The sequence below is a fragment of the Branchiostoma belcheri genome, unplaced genomic scaffold, assembly GCF_001625305.1.
Source record: "Branchiostoma belcheri isolate BF01 breed outbred unplaced genomic scaffold, Haploidv18h27 scaffold30, whole genome shotgun sequence".
Classification (NCBI taxonomy): Eukaryota; Metazoa; Chordata; class Leptocardii; order Amphioxiformes; family Branchiostomatidae; genus Branchiostoma; species Branchiostoma belcheri.
Genome location: NW_017803910.1, coordinates 424,652 through 449,502, shown reverse-complemented (window position 1 = coordinate 449,502; position 24,851 = coordinate 424,652). Strand labels below are relative to the sequence as shown.

The 24,851-nt window shown below is 38.6% G+C and overlaps 1 protein-coding gene across 10 annotated transcripts in view; it reads left to right on the top strand.

Moving 5' to 3' along the window:
* Positions 1–24,851, top strand: part of LOC109474223 (intersectin-1-like) — a 66,607-nt gene that overhangs the window by 39,994 nt on the left and 1,762 nt on the right. For 3 of the 10 annotated variants that reach the window (XR_002140465.1, XM_019774481.1, XM_019774473.1), the window contains exons 3-22: positions 2,485–2,554; positions 3,027–3,179; positions 3,609–3,671; positions 4,232–4,345; positions 4,524–4,604; positions 4,922–5,077; positions 5,449–5,529; positions 5,864–5,934; positions 6,442–6,553; positions 7,548–8,064; positions 10,478–10,569; positions 12,732–12,755; positions 15,005–15,116; positions 17,694–17,696; positions 18,065–18,091; positions 19,048–19,176; positions 21,915–22,043; positions 22,316–22,362; positions 23,163–23,263; positions 24,797–24,848. Coding sequence is in view for 9 of the 10 variants with exons in the window: in XM_019774481.1 (XP_019630040.1) it covers positions 2,485–2,554; positions 3,027–3,179; positions 3,609–3,671; positions 4,232–4,345; positions 4,524–4,604; positions 4,922–5,077; positions 5,449–5,529; positions 5,864–5,934; positions 6,442–6,553; positions 7,548–8,064; positions 10,478–10,569; positions 12,732–12,755; positions 15,005–15,116; positions 17,694–17,696; positions 18,065–18,091; positions 19,048–19,176; positions 21,915–22,043; positions 22,316–22,362; positions 23,163–23,263; positions 24,797–24,848 (2,134 nt within the window). In the remaining variant the exon portion in view is untranslated. Of the gene's footprint in view, positions 1–2,484; positions 2,555–3,026; positions 3,180–3,608; positions 3,672–4,231; positions 4,346–4,523; positions 4,605–4,921; positions 5,078–5,448; positions 5,530–5,863; positions 5,935–6,441; positions 6,554–7,547; positions 8,065–10,477; positions 10,570–12,731; positions 12,756–15,004; positions 15,117–17,693; positions 17,697–18,064; positions 18,092–19,047; positions 19,177–21,914; positions 22,044–22,315; positions 22,363–23,162; positions 23,264–23,351; positions 23,444–24,796; positions 24,849–24,851 lie in introns of all 10 variants that reach the window. The other 7 variants (XM_019774479.1, XM_019774475.1, XM_019774476.1 and 4 more) reach the window with 7 other exon arrangements.

Genomic DNA, 24,851 nt, shown 5'->3' with positions numbered 1-24,851 from the left:
AAGTAAACAAAGACAAGGAAACATTCAGAGAAAGTAAACAAAGACAAGGAAACATTCAGAGAAAGTAAACAAAGACAAAGATACATTCAGAAGACAAGGATACACATGGTACTTTCTGTGGTGCTGAAATGGCAACTGTTGTGCTACAAGCTGCTTCAAACCTGCTCACACAAGTAGAACTTTACTGCACGACAATTGAAGGAAGTACAATTATGGTACATATGTGGAAGTTAAAATAATGCTAATATCTAATAGTTTTAACAGACAAATCTACATAATTAGCTATATAAAGTTTAACACATAACCATTTTCAACCAGTAGAAAATTGGTAGACAAATGGCTACTTTGGTGTGCTAAAGTTGAACTCTAAGGTTGAAATTTGGGTGTTTTATTTTCCACTTGTTAGGCCACACCAATTTAATTTGTTGGTTCTTGGATTTTTTCAGGAAAAATATGAAGCGACAGGGCGAAAAAAAATAAAAATAAAAACAGATCTAGGCATCCTATCATAGCCCCAAATGCTATGATGGGAGGTATGAAGTCAACACAAAAGGCTGGTTCAAAATTTAAACAATGAATTTTGAACTTCTAATGATACCACTGCATTGAAAGATGGAATAACTGTAACGACTAGGAAGAGAAGGACTGTTTTCAACTGTTCAGGACAAAATATGAGCTATTTTGCAGTTGATTCTGATTTTTTTTTTTTTTTTGCAAATCAGGAAAAAATGAAGAGGCGAATCCGAGAACCAACAAATTAAATTGGTGTGGCCTTACATACATGTAAATCTATACCAGTGGTGGATTTGAACTGGTTGAAATAAAGGGAATATTTATTATAATCAATATTCTTCAATGTTCTTAATCTAAATGTGGAGCACCAGAACAAACAGTAGATACAAAATATGCAGGTTCCAAGTTCAAGTTGTCTTCCCCTCCCCACAGCCCCTTAAGTGCCTGAGTGGTAGATGTGCCTTTCCAGATTTTATTGCTTTTATGGTCATTCACTATATTGATTTTCATATTGCATCATTTAGGACATGATACCATCAGGTAAAATTTGGTCCCCCCAAGTCTTTATTCATTAACCAATATAAATTCACAAAATCTATTATATTAATGCCACAGGCAAATATACTGGGCATGTTTCATAGATTTGTCCTCCTTGTTTTACGTCAACACTTTTTGTGAAATACCATTGCAAAAATTGCTCTAGTAAGACCTTATGGTATAACGCTGTTTAGATTAGGTTAAAAGGTACATGTACATGACACTGTATTGATTTTATTATGATCTAAAAGTGCCCAAATCATAGGTCCTCTTGACATAGTACAGTCATTTATCCACTGGTAGATTAAGTTGTCTGTAGTTCAAATTCAGGTCAATTGCAAAATGAAGTACAAAATGTGATGTTTGTTGTTTGAGCCATCTCAACAAAAATGATAAGAGAAATTGTGGTAATCCTGTACTGAAAACAGGGGTAGTAAGACTCTTCTTTTCATAGAAATGGTCCTCCAAAAGGACATAATCGAGTCTAGAGCTTTTAACATCTCATAATTTAGGCCACACCAATTTAATTTTCTAATCTCAGATTTCAAACGAGAATGCTAGAAAACTGCACTTTGGTACACAGTTTTTATATTTTTGCTAACATTCTACATAAAAATGTGGCAAGAAAGCATGGAATTGAATTGATCTGGCCTTAGCCAAAAACGTCATTCATTTCTAGTTGTTAGAATAAGAATGTCCTTGGGCACAAATGTGCCCATAGATGTTAAAGGTGTGATTATAACATTATAACATTTTGGAACATTTTCTACCATAAAGTCAGTGGCAACCATACAAGTATATGATAAAATGTGTATTAAAAAGCCATTGGACCTTATGCTACCTCTGGAGGTAGCATGCACGTCCACAATTTTAATACATTGTAAGTGTATCATACCTCATATTTTGAAAAATAACTGTAAATTACTGGTTTTGTCTCAACATTACATGGCGGTTATAGCTGACCTCAATTTCTAGAGGTAACATGCAAAAAACATAAATCATGCCCTGCTGTATGTTGTCTGTAATGGTGGGCCATTCATTCTGCATGGAAAATGGCGTCACGTAGACTTCCTGGTGCTTTCTCAAGGTTATTTTGATTTTTGTGGGCCATGCAAACAGATGATGTCATTTGCTTCATAGTACCCCTTTTTACTAAGTATATATTCTACAAATACATGCAGTCAAGTATATTTTGTACAACAATGTTTTTTGCTTCAAATTCTTATATTTCAAAATGAGACTTCAACTCTATATGATTTGTAAAATTACTCTGATTACTGTAAATTGGGAAACATGCAGTGGTTTTATTTTCAGTAACCTCTCTTATATAAATGCAAATTTATGACGTCTACATGTACAAGTATGATTTTGAAGAATGATTGGGCTACAATGTATATTCTTCATAACCATCCTTTTTTCTTCTTGATGTTCTAGGCATGAATATCCAGACAGTTTATTTGAATGCTGGGACGTCCTGCTAGAAGAGGTAGAGTCAGATGCACAAGTAAGTCATTGACTGGTTTCCTTCTTTGTTGCCTACTTATTTCTTACAATAGTCTGCTATAAACCTAGTTTCAACATTTTTTCTTTACTTCGAATTCATATTCCCCATTTAAAGTAACATTGTTAACTTTACTTCTGGGTCAGAAGTATTGTTTGGGGCATTGCTGGTCTAGGAAATTGTATGCATCTGGTCCTCAGCAGCAATGGTTGTGACACAGTATACCATATTGGTGGTAGGATATGGTATGATTTTACCATTATTGTGTACTGTGTAATCATGGTAGGAAACATAAACCATTGTGTAGTCCTAGAGTCCATCACACAATAATATTGAGTAATCCATTCTAGTATATGTATATGTTAATATGACAAGATGATGATTATGATGTAATTCAATTGGGTATTTCCCATCCATTGTACGACACTGTTCCAATCCTGTCCCAGATGTCTGAAATGTCTTGTTGTTTTTGCAGGTGTCCCAGGAACTAGCCAGCTCATTGGTGCAGAATGTTAGTCAACCCCTGGGGCAGTTGGCAGAGTCCAACAGGGGACAGACCCGGAAAATGCACAGATTTAGGGACGCCTACGAAACACATATAGAAAAGGCTGAAGCTGAGCTGCAAAGGGTAAGGCACATGAGCTAAATTTTTTGGTTCTTATGTTCATGAAAAAGATATGCTCAACTGATATAACATCTGTGTCCATAATATCACCAGGGTCCATAATATCACCACCTTGAGAAACAGTGTGCTTAAAGATATTTTTACTACAACATACCCTAGGTATGTACATTTGATGTGTGAAAGAGTGCATACCAAATGTATGTTGCAGTAAAAATATCTTTAAGCACACTGTTTCTGAAGGTGGCGATATTATGGACCCTGGTGATATTATGGACACAGATGTTACATTATTAAAAAACAAAACCAGAGGACAAAGTTTACAAAAGAGGACAAAAGGGCAATGTTCAAATCCCTTTTGTATATCTTACATTATCATAATTGTAACACTGGTGAGTTTTGAATTGCTACTAGTATTTTTTGCTCTCCCTATAGGTACACAAAGAATATACAGAAGCCTGGTTAAAAGCCAAACATGACTCCAGAGAATCCCACAGAGTAAGTAAACATGTTCACTGTTATACGGTACATTAGATTTCCCAGTAGGCATCTGAGCTGACCTGACATTATACAGTATGAACATGTCAGCCCAATTTGTACGGTATAGTAATGTCTTCCAGCAAAAGCACAATATGTTATTGTTTGGGAGGAAATTTCCATACTTACAGTACAATGTACAATGTATGTATATCAAATAAAACACAATTCACTAAGCATTTGCATTTAATATGATGTAAGTAAGGTATATGGTTATCTGACATATCAGTGTCTAATGGAAGGATTAATTTTCCTGTAGTTCTTTCTACTGTGTTAAGAGAGTGACATACATGTATGTGATGCTCTCATGATTTATATAATAAGCAGAGACATAAGTCTGTTTATAATAGTGAGAGTGCATCACACCCATTCATAAAATCACAGCACATAGGATGTAATGTCACTGTTACAACAGTGCCCTCTGTTGGTTATCCACAGTAGTGCATGCTACGTGTACCACCTGCAAATCACTCATGGTACCATCTGCATGATATGCTGACTTTTTCTCTGCTGTTCCTCAGAGCCACTACCTCTCCGTGTGCCACAACCTCCACAATGCCTACCTACTCCAGCTGACAGCAGTCAACACCTTCAACCAGGCTTTCTACACTAGAGCTCTTCCAGAAATGGTGGATGTGAGTATTACCAGATGTACATTCAGAGACAATTCAAACTCTACTACTGAATATTTTGTACATGGAAATCTTGAAATGCCTACTGTGGTTTTATGTTCGTATTTAGTGCAGCAACCTCTCACAAGACTAAGAAAATTAATATAAACTGCTGAAACTGTGTTGTGTGTGTTTTTTCTAGGACCTTGAAGATCTTCATTTAGAGATGTTGACTGCACTTTCTATGTTCCTTGGAAGATATGCCAAAACTGCACAAACCAAGGTAAGTTGATCATTGATACATGGCTTTCTCATCTTTCATTAATGGATTTATAATGTTATTACTCCATAACCAATAAGAATGGAGACTAGATTGGCCCATACAACCTAGCTATATGATAATATGATTTATGAAATAAAAGTTAATTGCTACTGACAGTACAAGTACTAAGGGAAATACAGCTACTGAACAGATCCTTTACAACAACACTGAAGACTTAAAAAAATCTGTTGACTGCATTGTACATGTACATTAAACAAATCTTGCCTGATCTATATTAAACATTTCTTTACACTCCATACATCTTTTTTTTCCTGTAGGCTTTAGAGAAGAGTAACAGAATGGACATGTTGGTGCAAGCCTGTAGGACGTTACCCAACAAAACAGACATCAAAGAGCTTACAGCAAACTTTGCTCCTGACCAACCCCAGAGGCCAATCCACAGATACACCAAACCAGAGCCAGAGGCCAGAGCGGTAACTTTCAAAATCCTTCTGTGGTGTTTCTAGCAAAGAGTGATTAGCAAAAGGTCAACTTTAGATAGAGATTAATACTTGACACAAAGATTATAGAAGTAAAACAATTTGTTCCAATTAATGAACTAATTTCCATGTTCTTCAACTATAATAAAATTGAATGCCTTGGGTTTTATTTAGTACACAAAAACTGTAAGATAATGGCATGAAGATTTATTTCTTTATTCTAATATCTGGGAGAATAGCTTAGCTGTAGGCAATCTACCATCCTGTAATGCCTCACTAGACTGCTAGGGGCACTGCAGAGTGGTGAATTTGGAATCTAGCACAATGTACCATGATTTATAAATTAGTAATTTCTCTCCTGTTAGGACTTCCTGCAAAATGCATTGGTGCTAAGTGATGCGACAGAGCCTGCCTTGTGGAGGAAGTATGACATGCTCAAGAAAGAAGTAAGGCACTTCAACTTGTCTTTACATCAACTATAATCTTCTCTCTACTTTGTTCCATTTGTATACTGCTATTTACAGCAAATATGGCTTAGGACAACAAGGTCAGGGCTAATGTCTTACAGAAAACAATCATGATTATGATCACATCAGCATTCTAAAGGTTTATAGAAATAACAACAAATCTGGTTGCATTACCCTAAGTCTTGGTACCATCATTGTTGGTGTGAGTGAGTATGGGAGCAAGTGTCTAAAACTAATTATAATAATAAAATGATTCCCAACTTGCTTACTGGCAATGAAATTATTCAACCGTGTGTGTGTTTTTCTTTCACAGATTGAAGACTTAGAGATCCTTGTACAACACACTGATGATGCAATAGCTTCTTTAGAGTCCCTGTATAGAAGGTAAGATTTTGTAGTACTGTAACAGCAAGTGTCACCAACTGACCAGCCCAATGGGTCCTGGACCTTTTGATCTAGTGGTTGTGCATTTGGTTGTGAATTGACACCTGCATGCGGCACGGGTTTGATCCCTGGGAGTCAGAGTCAACCTTGTGTCTTTCCCCTTTACACTACAATGTTACAGTACAATGTAATACTAGTAATACTGTGTAATATTCTTATAAAGATGGCTCAGCTTCATAGTGATTCTAACATCTGTGTCCATAATATCACCAGGATCCATAATATCGCCACCTTGAGAAACAGTGTTCTTAAAGATATTTTTACTGCAACATACCCTAGGTATGTACATTTGATGTGTGAAGGAGTGCATACCAAAAGTATGTTGCAGGAAAAATATCTTTAAGCATACTGTTTCTCAAGGTGGTGATATTATGGACCCTGGTGATATTATGGACACAGATGTTACATGTGCCAGTCATAAGAACAATTTTTGTTCTTCGTTCCTAGTCACACAGAGATGCAGCTATACAGTAAAGCCCGAGAGACCCAGGAAGACATCACCAAGAAGAAAAGTGACATCAGGATGGCAGAGGCACAGCTGTCTGTGTGTAGGGCCCAGGTCAGAAGGTCATCTTTACTCATATAGAACAGGGTTCAGCTGGGACATTATCACTCTTACAGATCATGACCTGGAGCTGGGGAGGGTCTCAAAAATGAGTGTTTACTCAAAGCAAAGTATTTTTGCCATCCTTTGCTATTTTCAATCTTAGAAAAAAAATCACTCTCACAGATCATGACCTGGAGCTGGGGGGTCTCAAAAATGAGTGTTTACTCAAAGCAAAGTATTTTTGCCATACTTTGCTATATATTTCTAACCTTAAAAAAAAAGCCATGTTCCATGTGTGTTATTGATATCATTGGTGCTGAATATCACACATTGCAGTGAGTATGCATGTTAATGGATGTCCTCACTATCCAAAATAGTTTCCTTTTGCCACAACATTTGAATATCTGAGACCATCCCTGACACACCTAAGCCTTACAGCTTGATGACAGTAATGTGATGTAGTATAAAGGGCAGGACACTTGAGGGGTGGAGTAAAATCTGCCATACATCACGGAGCATTAAATAGAGTGTTTGGGGAGTAAGCATAGTTTACATATCAGCTGTATAAGGACTTTAAAAGCTACAGGAAAGATCTTAAGGGCTGGTGCATAATAATATAAAACATTGGGATGTCTGCAATATTTCGTAGTACAAAGTCCCACTCAATACTGAACGACAAGATATATATATAGATACAACTGGTTTTATTTTTACGTATCTGTACCTAGGCCCATATATTCAAAACAAGAGATAGCATTTTCAAGAAGGGTGTATGTTTTCTATGGTTTCATTTGAACATTTTAGCCTTAGATCAGAATTAAAATTTTCAAATTTAGAGCTACATGGCACAATTCATAATATAGAGGTGTACACTACCATATGAGAATAGGACATAAGTTATGTATATGAAAGCTGTGATGTGTTCTTGCATTGTGTTCTTCTTCAACTGCATGAAATGGTGCTACGCTTACCCAGGTTGTAATCTCTGATATTTTGTTTCTATCAGATGAAACTGTTTTCCCCAATATTCGGTGGACCCAACCCTGAGGACGACCACTACAACCACAGGCGTAAGAGGAGGCCCCACCATGACCGCGACCGTGATCGCGACCATCCTTCCCGCGGCTCGCGAGACACGCGGGAGCCCCCGGAATACTCCCACCGCGACCAGCAAGACTATGCACACGGGAACAGTAGGGAACGGGACAGGGATAGGGACATGGGACACTCTCCACAGATGCAAAACCGCGCCCCGCACTCCCCGCGATCGCATCAGCGTCAGTACAGCAGCCACCAGCAGCTGAGTAGCCACGATCAGATCGACCACCCCAGGAGGGATCATCACTACCGCGGAGGGGATAACCCCAGGAGTTACGATCACCAGGGACCGCCACACTCCCCGCAACCCCGACACTCCTCCAGACAACAGTTCAACATCGATAACATTGGACAAGCCCATCAGTTTCAGGAATATACCTACAAGAAACCCACCTTTTGTGACCAGTGCAAGGAATTACTTAGAGGTAAGTCTATCTTACATGTGTATTCTCAGAAATGATCGGAGACAGGAAGATACTGTAAATTCGTCGACTGCATTTTGCAATAGAAGAAAAGAGGAGGCTTTTAATTTGTACTTGTAACAATTCTGCAGTACAATTACTGTTATGGTAGTAATCCATTAGAAATGAATATTTGCAGTGTCATAAATTCACAGTGGCCAAATTTCAAGATTAACATTTAGCCTTGTAAGCTCTAACACTACATGTGCAGGGAGCAAAGTGGATACAAGAAAAGCAAATAAAAAGATAGCTGTAGTAGAAATGCCTTCAAAAGGCTAAATGGAAAGAGCACACAGTGAAAAGTATGTACTTCTCCTTGGTGCTGAAATAGTGGTTGTGTTCTCTCATATTCAGTAACAATGGAAGGCTAGGAATAAAAAGATGTTCTCTTTCTTCACATCACCTCCATCAATTCTCATTGCCATATGTGGTCATGACTTGACATGCAATGATGTTCTAGTTAGATTGACAGCAGTGATAACCCCATGATGAAGTGAGTCAGATAACAGCATAGAAAGTGCCTTATTTGGAGTGTGATGCTAAAAGTTTCACGTCATGTACTGTGAAATTTGCGGCAGTCTTGTGTGATGTAACTTTGGCATTACACCATGGTTTATGTCATAATTATACAGTACACATTCCTACCAACACCCAGGGCAGAGCCCAGGGTTACAACGCTGTCAATCAACTGTAATGCAAACTCCACCCGCTCACTTCCAATCCTTGCTGCTGAGGACAAAATACACAGAAAACCCAGTGCCACAAAAACAATAATTTCCTCCTTGAAGTAACAAATAAACAACAAAAAGGTCATGGTCTTCCCAACATAGGAGATGGCACTTGTTCAAATGCACTATGCAGGTCATGTCCTCCTAGAAAGTGCATGAGTGCATCTTGGTGCTATTAGGTTGTACATCACGTACCCTGCTTGCTATTTGAAAGCCAAGTATTGATTTTGCAATCACTGCAGCACAGTTTCTAAGAGAAAGTTCTAGGACATATGCAGGTTATGGTTACAGACTAAAACGTGCATCTGACATTGTACGTTTTCCTCAGATGTACAGTAGGAAATTGTGTTAAAATGATCTAGTTTCTACCTATACACAGTAGGTTGGTGTGACATGTTGGGGAAATTTTCTACACCAATATGTAAATACTACGTAAACATATATTACATAATATGCATTAACATGCAGAAAATCTGGTCTTCAGTCGTGAAACCCTTTAAGATCCGTATGTCTCTGAATATAAAACCAAATCCTTTCCAACCATTTTAAGTATTGTTACACTGGTCAGTTCAGATAATGATTGTGAAAAGCCCCCCTCCCTTTTGCATTCATGAAAACAGAAATACGTGTATGAACAAAGAGTGTTAAATCTATTGACATCACATCAAGAATTCACATGACTTGTCAGTGATTAAGCTTAGTCCAAAGGCTCTAAATTCAATATCCAAAATCCAATATCCAATCTCTGCCATATATGCATAGCTTTCCAGATCTCTATAAACCAAATACATGCAACCCTCTAAAAATGTGTGTACACTGTATGTGGTACCATTTATGTCAGCACCTTTGCATTATATGTATTGTGATATCAGTTATATCTGATATGGATATCAGTTGCGAGGGTAGGCTGAAAATGATGATCTCATTCCTTTCCATTATTTGAAAAATACATAATATATATAGGTTGAAATGGTGACACACAAAATTGCCACAGATTTCTCAAATGCTACCTGTAATAATCAAGCATTGCGGCCGTTGTTGCCTATTTCATAGCATTCTGCCCTGTAATTTAAATAAAAGGTATTTCACACCTTTTGCGTGATGATTTCTCCTGTGGGACAATTAGATATAGCTTCCCCCTGCAGTAATAGTAAAATTGACTGCAGGGAAATTTCTTATTCCATTGTGCAGCTGACAGGGTTGGACAATTCCGAATGTATAATTAATGACGCGCCACCTTGATTTTAGTCATTGCTCCATTATATTCAGGAATTTGTGGACGGTAGCATTTTTCATTTCTGCGCTGATATCCCACCTGTGCTTTTGTTGGACCATATTGTTCCCAGCTTCTTGACATCATGTCGGTTGTGAGGTATTTTTGGTACAATTCTACATATCGGTCCCCGTTTTCTAGTACTGCTATAGGTCTGTTATATAATTCATAGGATTGGTGAGTGCGGGGTCGCATATTGAGTTAGCATTGCGGTTCGGCTCACTTGAGATTCACCCCACGTAGCTCGGAGGGAAAAGCGCTATATAATGCGGCCTGACAATTGATTGTATCACTCCCCCTCTCCCCATTGTACCATCAGCTGTCGTCATGTTACCCGACTGACAACCACCTACTCCCTTCTCCCCTCGCCATGCAGGAATCATGAAACAAGGCGTCCGATGTAAAAACTGCAAGATGAACGTGCACCACAAATGTCAAGACAGCGTCCCCTCATGTACCGGACAAGCGGTAAGACCAGCACGTTTTTTTTCTCTCGCATTTGCATATCTTCGAACACCCCTTTTTTAACAGCAATCACATAGAAATTCCTCCATTACACTGCTGGTAAAGATTACAGGAAGATGTGTAATGGTATTACTGACACAGGGAGTCTGACACATTTAGAATTCAAACCATCTCACGTTAGAATTTTTATCTACAACATCTTGCCCAAACAATAATGTATTTATAAATGCACTTGCTCATATTTGTTTACCATGTTAATGAGCTATGGATACTGTTAGAGTGGAAAGTGCAGCCATGAATGAAATTCAGGGGTTCCACTGAGAAATTTGGCTTCAAACAGACATGGATGCCATGTTGAAATGCTCGCTGTAAAACTTAGAGTTATGAGATGCTACATAAAGGATTGTTCATGTTAGAGGCCTGGTATCATTCATATTTTCTATTCAAAGAGATTTTCTAGATGGTTGTCCCCATGAGAGGATCGCATTTGACCTGAAATCCTCCCTACACGTCCTGATCAGGGTATTAGACTCTAATCTGCACTTGATATTGCCTTTCACAGGCAGATTAACGCCAAAATCATAAGCCAAGTACACGCCCTCCAGGGCATGACGAGCGCAGATTACATTATCAACCCGGGTCGTTAAATCTGCTTAGCTGCACGGAGATTTCGGCTGCAAATGCTGAAACGTTGGTTCATACAACATGCATTTTGTAAATCTGTAATATTTGCAGTTCGTAAGGTCAGCTTATTATATATACCTCTGACAGGCACTGTGACAAAATGACAGTTGTTACAGTAGTTATTTATTCTGGCTTCTGCCATCACAATAGAGACATAAATTAACTCAGAATATTCAACCACAGAAGACAGAAACAAGACAATATCATGTATCCAATGTATACTGCAGTCGTTCTTTGAACAGTCTTCCTTGCTCCATTCTAGGACAATTTTGCCCCCTTTTGAGGGAGATATTTGGTTCTTATTGGTAACCTGAGGCCCTTTTGGGTGTTCTGTGTTCTCTGTGAGACAAGTCAGACTATAATAGTTTCCCTGTAAGTATGTAATCACTGTCATTGCCATTTGTTACTGTTGGGAGATAAAAAGAAATGAATAAAAAGACACATATGAAAATGAACAAGAAATTGTTGTTGTTTTAATACAATCATGCTTAGTAACTAAGAAAAACAAAATCAATGATTAACATAATTTACAAATTCATGTAAACATGACCCTATAATGCACAGGAATTTGGGAGCATAAGAAATATCAGTTTTATTCAGAAATTTTGGAAGTGATTTTCATCAATAGGGATTTATTTTTAACGAGGGAATGGTCCACAAGATGGAAAGGGGGCAGAGAACAGGTCACTTATCCATTCATGTCTGTCCGACTCAATCAATCAATTAGTTTTGCCTGGCTGGTTTGTATTTGATCTGAAGCCGTTAGCCTGTAGGCTGCGGCTGGCATCTGCTCTCCAGGTGTGAGGATTCTTGTAATGTTGGCTCAGGCCACACCAATTTGATTCGTTGGTTCTCATATTTTAAAAAAATACTTGGTGGAAAAGTCTTGGTGTTGCCTAATGTTGGCATCAAAATATGACCAATGTTATATGGGTAAGGATAGATTAATATGTTCATCTTTCTACGCACCAGGTGTTACTGCTTTCATGCATCATTCCATTGAACCTTAGTTTATTGCATCACGTTGCACGATTTGATTTGCTTGTTATCTAACACGATTTGCAGATCTAGATTTCTATACTATTCAGGGGTTGTCAACTATGTGCATCAAAATTATTGGCAACTGCTATGTTTTATGTAATAATTTATACTTCAAATTCTATACTCTTCTGACTGATTCTGTTTAAGTAGGTTTTCTCAGCATCATCAATGTCTGAATGACTAGAATTATCAAGAACTGGAATATAAAAAAATGTATCTTATGAAACTGCATGGTACATATAAATGTTTGTACCAGTGTCTGAATGCCTAGTAGACATATCAAGAACTGGAATATTAAAAAAATCCTGTCTTATGAAAATGCATGGTACATACAAATGTGCTTCCTTGGCCAATCACCCCTTCTAATCTTAAGATAGTTGACAATCCTGACTTCTACCATGCCTCAAGGCACACTCATGGTTTTCTCATCATATCCACAGCCCCCCTCACCAGCCGACCTGGAGGTATGATATCCACAAGTCTCATCATCTTCATAATATCATCTTTTCGCACTTCTTATTATACATTTGTACTAGCCTGACATCCATCCTGTTCAAGTCAAAGTGTTCTCTGGTCACATCCATACAGAATATTCTCTGGCACTCTTTATTAGAGAAACAATTAGCATTGAATATTTGCCAAGAATGTAAATGTATATAGGCGAGAGATTCTGATTGGAACCAAGCCACACAGTCCTTGTAACAGCATAGCAATCAGACATTTGGAAGTTCAAGCCACATTTAATACATTGCTTCTGAGAAATAGTCAACCCCAAAATAATGTAGGATGTAAGGACCGAACATTTCAATGGGCATGGGGACAACTATTCTGTGTAGAAGTGACGTCGCGAGAGGAGAAAACTGGAAGTAAAACAGGATGGATAGTGGGCTAACACTGGCATTTATGCACATATCACCTTCATGGCATTTATAAAGCATTAACATCACACAGGTTAGCATCATTATCTATCATATTTGGTGAAAAATATCATGGCCTACTTTGTTACTACTGTCCTGGAAGTAATGTTAAGACTGGCCTGTCCGTGGTGCTGAAGTCAGTGCTTCCACCAGACCGGCATTGATGATGGATATTTTAGAATTGGTGTAAACACTGGCTGTTAAAGGCATCCAATACATACATGTATTCAGGACAGTTAAACTGGACTTTCAAAGTCAATTTTCTGGTCATTCTTGTAATGCATTAGAGTTGAGCCAACCCTATCCCATAGCATACTCATATATATATGTGAGGCATACTGATATATGTCACTGGCAGAGAAATGATTCAAGCCATAGCTGTTACTTGAAAACATTATTGACCGGCATTTGAAACTCTCTTCAAGTGTCAGCCATAGAATTGTATGTTTTTAAGCCACTTTTAGATCGGGGCACAGAAGTGCGTTACCCCGTGTCCCAGGGGATTTGTACAAAATTGGACAGTCCCTCCAGATTCTTCACACGACACGGGAGACGCTTATTCATACCTTATGAAATTTTCATGTTCACGTTTGTGCAATACGGCAAAGCAGAGGACCATGAAATAAGATGGGGCGGGGTAAGGAATGTGAAATTATCATTAGGCCATGTTGATTTGATTATATGGATGACATCCACTATGAACCCCAAAACTGATGCGCGCGTGCGAATAAAAAAAAGGTTTTGCAAAAAAAAAGTTGCTTTCATCATGAAATCTACGTGGCCATGACGGTTGAACAAACTACACAGAATGTGGTTTGGCGAATAATCTACTCCTCAAAATCATTTCTTTACATTTTCGTCCTTTTTCGTTTGATTTTGGCATTCTACGACATTGGCATGGTTTTTAAATATTTTTTTCCAACTTGCGGTATATTTTTGCTCATTTTGCAACTGTTTTGTACGATTTATGGTGTGGTTGAAAACTTCTTTTTTTTTTTTGGAAACGGCCGAAAATTCATGCGCGCGCGGATGTCATCCATATAATCAAATCAACATGGCCTTACTATAAACAGTGACGCAGACAAATGTATCGCCAACCCCTTGATGATATTATCTAACACAGATTTAAGATCTTCAGGCATATCTCATAAAGATTGTGTTCAAACTTGAATGCCAGTTGATGATTAGATTGAATATCAATGATGGCCAGATATCTTCATACAATTCATTTTGGAAGAAGACATTTCATAACTGCATATAAGGCCAAAAATGTGGCCAATTTTGGCAGTGATTGATCTATTAAACTTTGGAAAGTAATTGCATCATGCAGCATCAAGATATGAATAGTTGGATCCCACAGATACACAAGTCGAGATTTAGATACCCATTTCCAGCTGATATATTACATAATAATTTTGATCTGTATATTGAATGAGCCATGTCATACAGATGCAGTAGAGCCATACATTGGTCTAAAGGGTGTAGAAAATGTAGTATTATGGTACTGAAATGCTACATTTTATGTATTAAAACAACACTGTGTACTACTGTTCATCAACTGTTATGCTGTTTCTTCTCCCTTCTTGAAACAGAAGATTACTTTATCTTGAGACCAAGAATTTTTAACCTCCTTGATAGAGATATAAACTAGTGAATACTTTTGGTCTACTTATGGATTGGGTAGACCAAATTACTTGAAATTCTTAGACCAAAATACTTATTATAATCAGTTTCCCTGGCCTCCCTATCTCCCTGCTTTTAACCGTTTCTTTAACAGTCATGTGTTTGTTTTTCAGCCTGGACAAGGGAAGGGGTTACGGAGACAAAAGAGTAGCTCCGACATTGATTACAAGGCACGGCTGGCCTTTGGCAAGGATGGGCCCCCCTCATCCACACTAAGCTCTGTAGGTATGAACAGGACACTTGCTTCTTTATCTAAACTTTGCACTCTTCATGGTATATTTGTAAGCAGAGAACTATTGTGTATACGCTAGTTCAGTTCTACTGCCATCAGCAATAAGTTCAAAGTTCAAGGCCAGTATATAGTAGAGGGGATTCATTCCTCAAGCTACCAACATCTTGCACACGCAGTCGCCGCATAGTTCCCGTTTAGAACTTTTATTCAGCCTGTCACACAAAGTTCAAGGCCCTTTTATTGCCAGGAGCCCTTAACTTTGACATTAAACCAACAATACATTACATAGCATTATGTGAACTTATTGCTGATGGCGATAGAATATAATGTAGTGGTATTTTATAAATTCTATAAGCTGCTACGATTCCAATTCTTACTGAGTGTTTAATTGTGCGGTGTACCGTATCTCCATCTGACAAACAACCATCTCAAAATGTTGCTCTTAAATTGAAGTTCTATTATATAAACATGATAATTATACTACATGCATGTATTTAGTAAATACAAATACATTTTTCAAACAAATGCTAGCTAAGGGATTGCCAAGAAGATACATGTCGATATGATTATTTCAGCAAATCACTACATACCTCCATTGCTTCTTAGCTTATTGGAGAATTTGTCATTTTGATGGATCCCTCTTTTCAGCTATTCTCTGTTCAGCTAGTGCAGAAATTAAAGTTAGATATTACATTTCCATACATGATATTATGATTAGCATTACTTCAAATAGCCTATGAGTCTGATCATTATCATAACCCTATTTTATGCAAGAGAGACATGAAATGTTAGCTATATTAAATCTATGTGCTTGAAAGATAATAGAAAGAATGTACATGTACACTGTACATTATAGAAGCTATAAATTTTAGTGAAACCTTCAAACACTGAAGAATATGGCACTAAGTACAAGTTGTGAATATCACATAACATTAGGAAGATTCAATCAGTGCAGTAATCAATTTCTGAACCATCTCTTTTTCCTCCCAAATGGCCTATTCCACTCTGTAATTTGCCTCTTTACAGAAGGTAAAACTCTGAGCCCTTTCTATGTCTGTGCCCACTATGTGTGAACAGACTGAGAGAAAAAAAACGGAGGCCAATACTGGGGACAACAGTACACCTGACATAGACCACAAAATCATCTTGCAATGAAGATATAGACCTAAAAGGTTTCTTGTGGATTTGAGAAAACCCCAGTCTAGGCCTCTTTCGACCAACCACGTTTCTCAGTGGTTGAATGTTGTGTGTGACCACACCAGCATGCACTTCTAGAAACATCCACCCTTCTTGGTTTTCTTCTTGTGTCCATCTGTCGTGGTGTCCCAGGTCTATCTGTGTTCCTTATTAGCTCGCTAACACCTGTACCCCACCTGTTTCACCTGTACGACAGCTGTTTCACCTGTACAACGACACCTGTTTAAAGACTAGCAATAGTTTAGTTGTGTAGATAGAAGTAATACAGGTAAATCACACAGTTTGACCACAAGAATGTACCCTGAAGTGGAAAATAATTGTTATGTCTCTTATTACATTGACCCATTTATTCAACTGTTTTTGGCTACACCTCAGGGGCTGAGCCTTTATTCCTCTTTTGGGTTGCTGTTCCTTTTGTCAACACTTTGAATACAAACATCAACAATTCCTCTCATTATGCAAGAGTTGTACTAACTTTTCCCTAGATGTAGAGTTAAAATCATCTTTATTAAGTTCTGTCAAACATGATACAAGATGAGTATGTATTTATGTACCAAATAGATGATAAGGAGACACTCGTCGTACCCCCCCCCCCCTCCTGTGCACCACACTAAAAAAAGGCTCATGTCATGAGTCATGTTGTCTCCTTCCACTGCCTGGTAGTCGACTGGTAAGATTTGCATGAGGATGCAGAGACTCGCTTTTAAGCACTCACTTCAAAACAGCACTGTTCTCAATGACAGAGCTTTGCCTCTAGACTGTGATGTGCAATGATGGAGGAAGGTTTCAAGTTTTGTCATGTCATCATGCCTTTTGGTTGTTTCCTTGCTTTGATGTTTTGACTATTGATGATTATTACAGCAAATTATTTTTCTTAGCTATGTACTGGAATCTGTCAACCCCTTCTGGAATTATAACCTTCCAAAGTCTTATATTAAGTTGGCCACTGCAGTTTAAGAAAAGCTGCTAGGGTTCCCAAAAATATACCACGAGGCCAAGAGCTATTAGCCACCCAAATCATAAGCCTAGCATATATATGTCCAGGACACAATATATTGAAACCGGAAGTTCTACTTCAGTACCAAGGACAGCCACCAGGGGTCCAAAATCATTTCTTTGATGGATCAAGACCTCAGCACATCCCAAATTTCATGAAAATCTATCCACAACTTATTGAGCAATGCTGCTAATCTACATAGAAACATCCAAACATGACCAAAAACGTAACATTTAGTATGGTAATAACCTAGCTTATTCCTCCACCATTGACATATTGAATGTGGGAGAATTGCAATAAGAACAATGTTGCCAAAATGTGACTTTCCCTCCAACCCATGCCTACCACCTGGACCCTACCTGACTCAATGTTGCAGAAAGTGAGTTTGATTCTTTCCATTTGTAGATTTGGTTAAACAATTTCATTAGAATCATGACGAGACCTGTGATTTAAAAGAATATACTCAGATAAGCTAGCCAACAGTGTAATTTCTCAACAATACATTATTTTAACCATTTTTTTAGCTTCAATGTACCTAGCCAAAACAGAGTCTGATATACACTTTTCTTGATCTTAAATTTGTCATGCATGGATGAGTTGTTATTCTTATCATAATTGTTATTATGTTAATTGTTATGTCTGAAGAATTGTGATTCCACACTTCCCAATATCACCGTCATCAATTCATCCATGCCTGTGGTTTTCATATTTTCTCCCTTTCATTTTGATTTCCATGCACATGGGCAGACCCGAGTATAGACGGGGAGGGGGAAGGTCAGTTCTCACCTTCTCATCAACCTTCATTCAGCATTTCACACCTGTTTGTTCCCTTCATGTTCATACACACTCTTCCGTGTACATGTGATGTGGTGAATTTGTTGTTTGAATATTCACATTGTCTTCTCTTGGATATGTACATAACAATGTTATACGTAACGTCAACTGTCATAGTGCCGCTGATTACTGTTAAAAACTGTTACATAAACAGAATATGCTTTTTAGACAAACCATGTATCACAAACATGATCTGCTCCCACATTTTCCACTGTACAAAAAAGCGAGAAGAAGTTGACCTCTCTATATTAGCTCAGTGACTAGAACACTTTGTATTAGCCTAGTATAGTACCCTTGTATGTTCCTTATGTATGTATGTCTAAGTCAAGTAGTGCATCTCTTGTCTCCAATTTTCTATATATGTTTGTTATGTGTCTGTTATATCTTGACCTGTACCTGGCCCGTCGTGGCATGAATGTACAATAAAGGTATTTCATTTAAAAAGCTGGCCGGGACCAAGATGGAAATAGCTGGATGAGTGGTGCGAGTGTGATGACAAAAAAAAAGTAACATGTATGTGACTAAAAAAATTGGCACCTTGGTGACTAGAATTGGACTAATGCTAAAGAGACTGAACTTATAAAAGCACAATTGTAATGTACAAGTCATGTATCAGTAGCTCTTTCAAGGGGGAAGAGATATTTTGTAATTAGTTTATTAGTGGCTACATGTAGTATAGAACTGCATCACTTCATTGCACTCAGCCAGTCTTTTCTCCTGACATTTGCTTGGTTTTCATTTCATTTCATCTTAAATGTATATTTATCTTAACAAAACAAAGGGTTCCACGATCGCATACCTTCACCAAAATATTAATCTACGACTGATGAATTATTAACAATTATGCAAGTAGGCTCCTTATATGTACAAGCACTGAACTTGACCTGTAACCTCAGGTGAAGGAGGGCTTGACCCGGTGTTCCACTCTCTACAAGTTGCCAAGATGATTTCCGCAGCCAACAGGAAGGGGATCTCCACGTCCAACCCTGCCAGTCCCAAGGCCAGGCGAAGTGGTACGTCCACAGGTTAGTTGTTAATTGTAAGATAGCAGTCAGAAACCCTGTCACACATCCCCAAACATGGCCTCACGACTGTCTCCAGACCAGGGTTAGAAGTTAGTAGTGGGTTTGGAGTGGATGTAACAAGTCATTCGGTGTAATGTAGCCAGCTGCCACCGCGCCACGTGCCTGCAAAGCTGGTGTGTTACGCCGAAGGGCGGTTATACCGGCTATATAGATACAGCAAGGACATTTGAGGTCAGGAGTTAGTTATCTGATTGTTGTCTGCAAAATATTTAATCTTTTGTCATTGGTGCCACTAGACTATACAGTTTGAAAAAATCGGAAAAGTAGTCGCCTTCTGCCTGGATATCGATGTGATCAGAGGAGCTAATCCCCCAGCCCAATGATGATACTAGTACTACAGTAACTGTTATTGTCTACAATCTCATTCTTGACTACCTACCGTTTTTTCACTGCGATCTCAAAACGTACAACAGTTGTTGCATTGCCTTCCCCAGCCCAGAGACCAACCTCACTGTTCAAATCTGGCAGTACAGGTGACTCTGCTGCAGCCAAACCGGGTAATATAACTGTGATCCCCAACTTTTGGCAACATCCGGCTCTCAATAACCTTCTCCAAACTGGCCAGAACCCTGTTTTTTTCTCACAATCGCTTTTTTGACAGCAAAGATGCTGCATGTGTCAGATTTAATAACTGTTTTTACAAGTTTCTTGGCCTTGTTAATTGCTACTAGGTGTTGGCATAATGCAAGCTGTTACGGGAAAGGAAGTATTGTTTTGGGTGGCTGAGTTTATGGGTTTGTCCAATTTTTTTTCACTGACAGCTGCTTGGTGGGTGGGAGGTGATTTTTTCAGTTGATTTATATGAAGGTCACCTAACACACACCATCAGGGAGTGGTGTAATACCCAATTAAATCATACAATCCCCTCCACAGGTCCCAATACACTTCCCAGAGGTTTTGGAAGAAGCTATTTGCTCTGCATTTGTAACTTTTTGTAGTGTGTGCTTTTGAAACTTTTCTTTTATTAGATTTTTATGTAATAAAGAGTGTTATTCTGCTGTGTGTATAGTTCAGGACTGCATCAGACAGTGACAGAATTTTTTGTAGTGCAATACAGAAGAAGCAGATTGCTTGTGTGTTGTGTAGTTTTGTGATGTCATCCTGTGCTGTGTTGTACATGTACATGTATAATCCTTGAACCAAGTACCCATTCATAAACAATGCAGTCTTCTCCCTCCTCATACATGTACATGTATCATTTACAAAATGTATGGCTCTTATGGCTCTCAAGCAGATTCAACACTTTGACCCTTTGCTCTTAACATAAGTTGCAGAACTTGAGTGTGGCAGCACATTGTCTTTGTTACCTTGCTAGAGAAAACCCTTCTCGCCCAAAGTTAACTTTTATTTAAGCTACTCCAATGTGACTGTGTGACTCCAATGTCTGGGACAATGAACCATAATTTCTACCAACTTGAAGTTAGTTACCCAGCACCTTTTTTTTTATTACCTTCGCCAAGAAGGTTATGTTTTCAGGGGCGTTCGTGTATGTGTGTGTGTGTGTGTGTGTCTGTCAACACGATAACTTGAGAAGGTCTTGATGGATTGTCTTGATACTTGGTAGGTGGGTAGGTCTTGATGAGACCTCAAAATGATTAGATTTTGGGCCACCTGGCGGCTTGTCATGGTACTGCAGCAGAACTTCCGGTTTTGATATCTCATGATCCAGACATGCTAGGGTGACGAAATTTGGATGGTAGATAGCTCTTGTGCTGGGGATAAAGTGACATGAGTTTGAGCCCCTAGTTGCTTGCTCTAGAACTGCAGGGGGTTTAATGGACAAATGTTTAAAGGGGGATAACTCAAGAACCGATTGATGGATCATCGTGATTTTTGGTATGTAGGTAGCTTGAGTGATGCTTGACATAATGATATTACAATTATGCAAATAGGGATGTAATTTGCATAATTAATGAGGAAATTCTATTTATCAGCTGCATTCCATAATAGGAAGTTGAAGCTTGTGACATATGTTATTAAGAATGAGAGAAACACAGGCAGATATCAATTATGCAAATGAAGACTTAATTTGCATAATTAATGAGAAAATATTATAATTGCCTAGTGGTAACTGCCTGGAATTTTATACTTGGGGTGTTTGAAAGTTAAGTTAAGGTGAACATAATTAAACATAACTTATTCAAATAAGGACCTCATTTGCATAATTTATGAGAAAATGTCATCATGGCATTCTTTGTTAAGATAAGACTGTCTTTTGGTAGAGAATATGATCAACAGATATAATTCATGCAATTGAGGATAACATTTGCATAATTAGGGGGATTAATATATAATTTCTTAATCATAAAAGCTAACATCATTTGGCGAAGGTATGAGATCGTGGAACTCTAGTTCTTTGTGTGTTTGCTAAAGTCTTGGAAGGAAGAAAATGTCCAACGAATAAGAGTAATTATGATACTGACATTGTACGATTTTTCAACTTTCTAACTAAATTCTTTCTAACTGTCTTGTAACCTATGTTTAACATTATAAATTTAAGTGGTAACTTGCTTGTCATCTCTACACTTTTGTAAACTTCACTTTCTCTATTGACAAACTAATCAGCTGCCAGCTTCTCTAACCTGCTTCTCCTTCTAACTTGCTGGCCTTATTTCTACCCTGTGCTTCTATCTGCTAACCCCCTTACGCCGGCGCCTGGCCTGGTATATCGTCCTCAGCTGCCTTGTCGTCTGTAGGGAGAGCGCAGAGCAGTCCCGTGAAGACTGACAACGCAGCGAAACCCGTGGACGACAAGCAGAAGGCACAGCCACAGAGAGGGCAGTCTGATCCTGGGAGTGGTGGAGACAGTAAGCCATTGCAGTGTTGCAATGTTGCCACCTAGTGTTTGTGTACAGTACTGCATGGAATGTACCGGTACCAGCAATTTTGAAATGTTAAAGTGGCTTTAAACTAAAAACTTGTCAAAATGTCACAAATTTTACTGCTAAAAGCACCACAGTGAAACTGAACATATTGTGTTTTTCTTTAGTTGTGTTAGTTTTATAAGACTTAGTATCTGTAGTCTGTACAAGATTAATAAAACACATTTCATTAACATCTTGTCCATTTTAACCCCCAGCATCAAAGTCCAATGGCAAGGTGGTTTCTACTGGCACTGCTGTAATGGTGAGTAAGAATGAGGATATTGTACAACAAATATTTCTACTCTTAGATTGACTGACTCTACTGTAACAGTTAGGATTCTTGATGAACATGACATGCTACATGTTGGCAAAGTAGCTTGCTGTGGTTTTGTTAAAAGCATTGAAAACTACAATAGCTTTAACACCTTTTCATTTTCGTCTTTCATGAGTGTAAACTAACATTTTCTTAAAAGTTTGATACACAATAGTGTAGTATTGATGTTTTGTGCAGTACTTAGTGTAACAGTTAAAGTCTTGACTTACATGTAGTGTAACAAGGTTTATTTTATTACATAGGTGACCATGTTTATACCATAGTTCTGTCTTGGTTGAATATTAGTAAGAAAATCAGAATGTTGTTTTACTAACCCTGCTTAACTAACCAATTAGTTGTTGCCTCACTTCACTAATAGGTGCGACAAGATAACCTGGTTACAACAATTTTACTTCAGGACTTGGGTTGAGATTGAACTGATTTCATCATTTTTTCCCTTCTAATTATACTATCTATTCTATAATTGCTTCTGCAAAAACGTTTGTGTGAATTAGGAGGCTATACATTTTTTCCATGAAAATTTAAACAGCCTCTTTCAATGACTTTACACTGAGTAGAAGGTGAAGTAATTCCTTGTGAAAATGAAAAGAAGACGTACTGCATACTATTGGGTACTTATCTTCTCGACTAACATACCAATGGACTAACATACTAAAACACCACTAGCTTGAAAAATTGCTTTTCATACTTCCAAAATAAAATTGACGATGCGATGGAATCTTCCCTAGCAACCCGAGGAACAAAAAACCAAGTATCCGTTCCCCGTCCTGAATCTCGCGGTATCGCTCCATGATTGGCCGGGCAGGAGTGAGAAGGACCTGACGCTCAGGTAAGGGTTCGTACGGCCCCCCCAACCGTCACCCCCCTGCACCGCTTCGCGCTTTTCACCTTTGACCCTTTTGTTGCCCCCCCTCCAGCCTCCAAAGGGACGCACCCCTTTCCCACTTCTGAAGCTAGCTGTAGCCTTACACAAGTATGAACCCACACGACAGGAAGATCTCATGTTGAGGTGAGATGCACAACCGTGACTGGACAGGGTGGCCACATGGTGACGTCTGGCAAAAAGGGATCATATCCTGACATCAGTCAAAAAAGATCAAACTGAGACATTAGACAAAAAGCACATTATGACATTGGTCAAGAAAGATCAAGTTTTAACATTAGTCAAAACAATATGACTTTGTGACACTTCCATTCAAAATATATGGACTTTTATGATCACACCTGTCCAAAATTTCACTGAAATTAATTTAAGGGGAAAATTCATAATTCAGCCACCTGCAAGGGGGGATGGAACTGCCACACAAGACCTCTCCTTGGTACTGAACTGACTATCAGCAACTATTACATGTGGCAGGACCTCTCCTTGGTACTGAACTGACTATCAACAACTATTACATGTGACAGGACCTCTCCTTGGTGCTGAACTGACTATCAGCAACTAGTACATGTGACAGAACCTCTACTTGGTGCTGAACTTATTGTTCTGAAACACCTGTAACAAATTTCTATCAAGCACCAGTAGATCAACCACAAAGCGTTTTATAAGGGGTATGTCTGGAGATGTCACAAATGTGTCCACCCTGCGAGGTAGCTTTGAAACTGCTTCATATTCATATGCAGTAGTTTCCTAGCAACTTCTAAACAGAGTTGTCGATGGTGTGTTGTGGGAAGTGTTGTGCTGTGGACATTGAGGTATCAGTCATTGTTATAGAGTGTTTACCAAACTACAGTGATCAGATTCTGTTTTTTGAACAACAAAACACATCATGCCTGCCTGTGAGAGCATGTTTATTCATACAAGTTGAACACCATTGGTTATGTCTTCCTGGTTCAAGACCTTTGCCATCTTTCCCTAGTGACCAGGCACCACATTGAGCAAATGCACTGCTTTGGCACGAACACTACTGATAATTTGGGCTGTGGTGTGGTATGATATGGCACACATCTACTTAAGGCTGCTTGTATTCTCCAGAATGTGTACAAAGATGTGACAGACAGAAGGAATGAAACTGTCCTACACATACCAAGTGCAGTAGCTTAAGAAGCTCTCAAATACATCTTCGCAGCAATGTTTGAGAGAATTACCATGAAATTTAGACCATACTCACAGCCTTCTTCAAAATGACTGGCCCAAAACCATCAGACACTGTAATCTTAGACCATCGGACATCCTTAAATGACTTAATACGTGATGTGACTCCAGCCATGGATTAGTGGTGCCTGCAGGTCTATCTAGATAACCCCCTTCTTAGTTCAGTGATGATGAACGTTGATGAATCCCCTGATGTAGCTTGCGAACAGGATCCCATGTTAGACAGCTTAGACAGTAGCTCACCCTTTAGTCCCATTTTGCTTGCAGACCTGGTGACCGGGTCCAGATCACGGACGACACTGACACCACCTGGTGGAAGGTA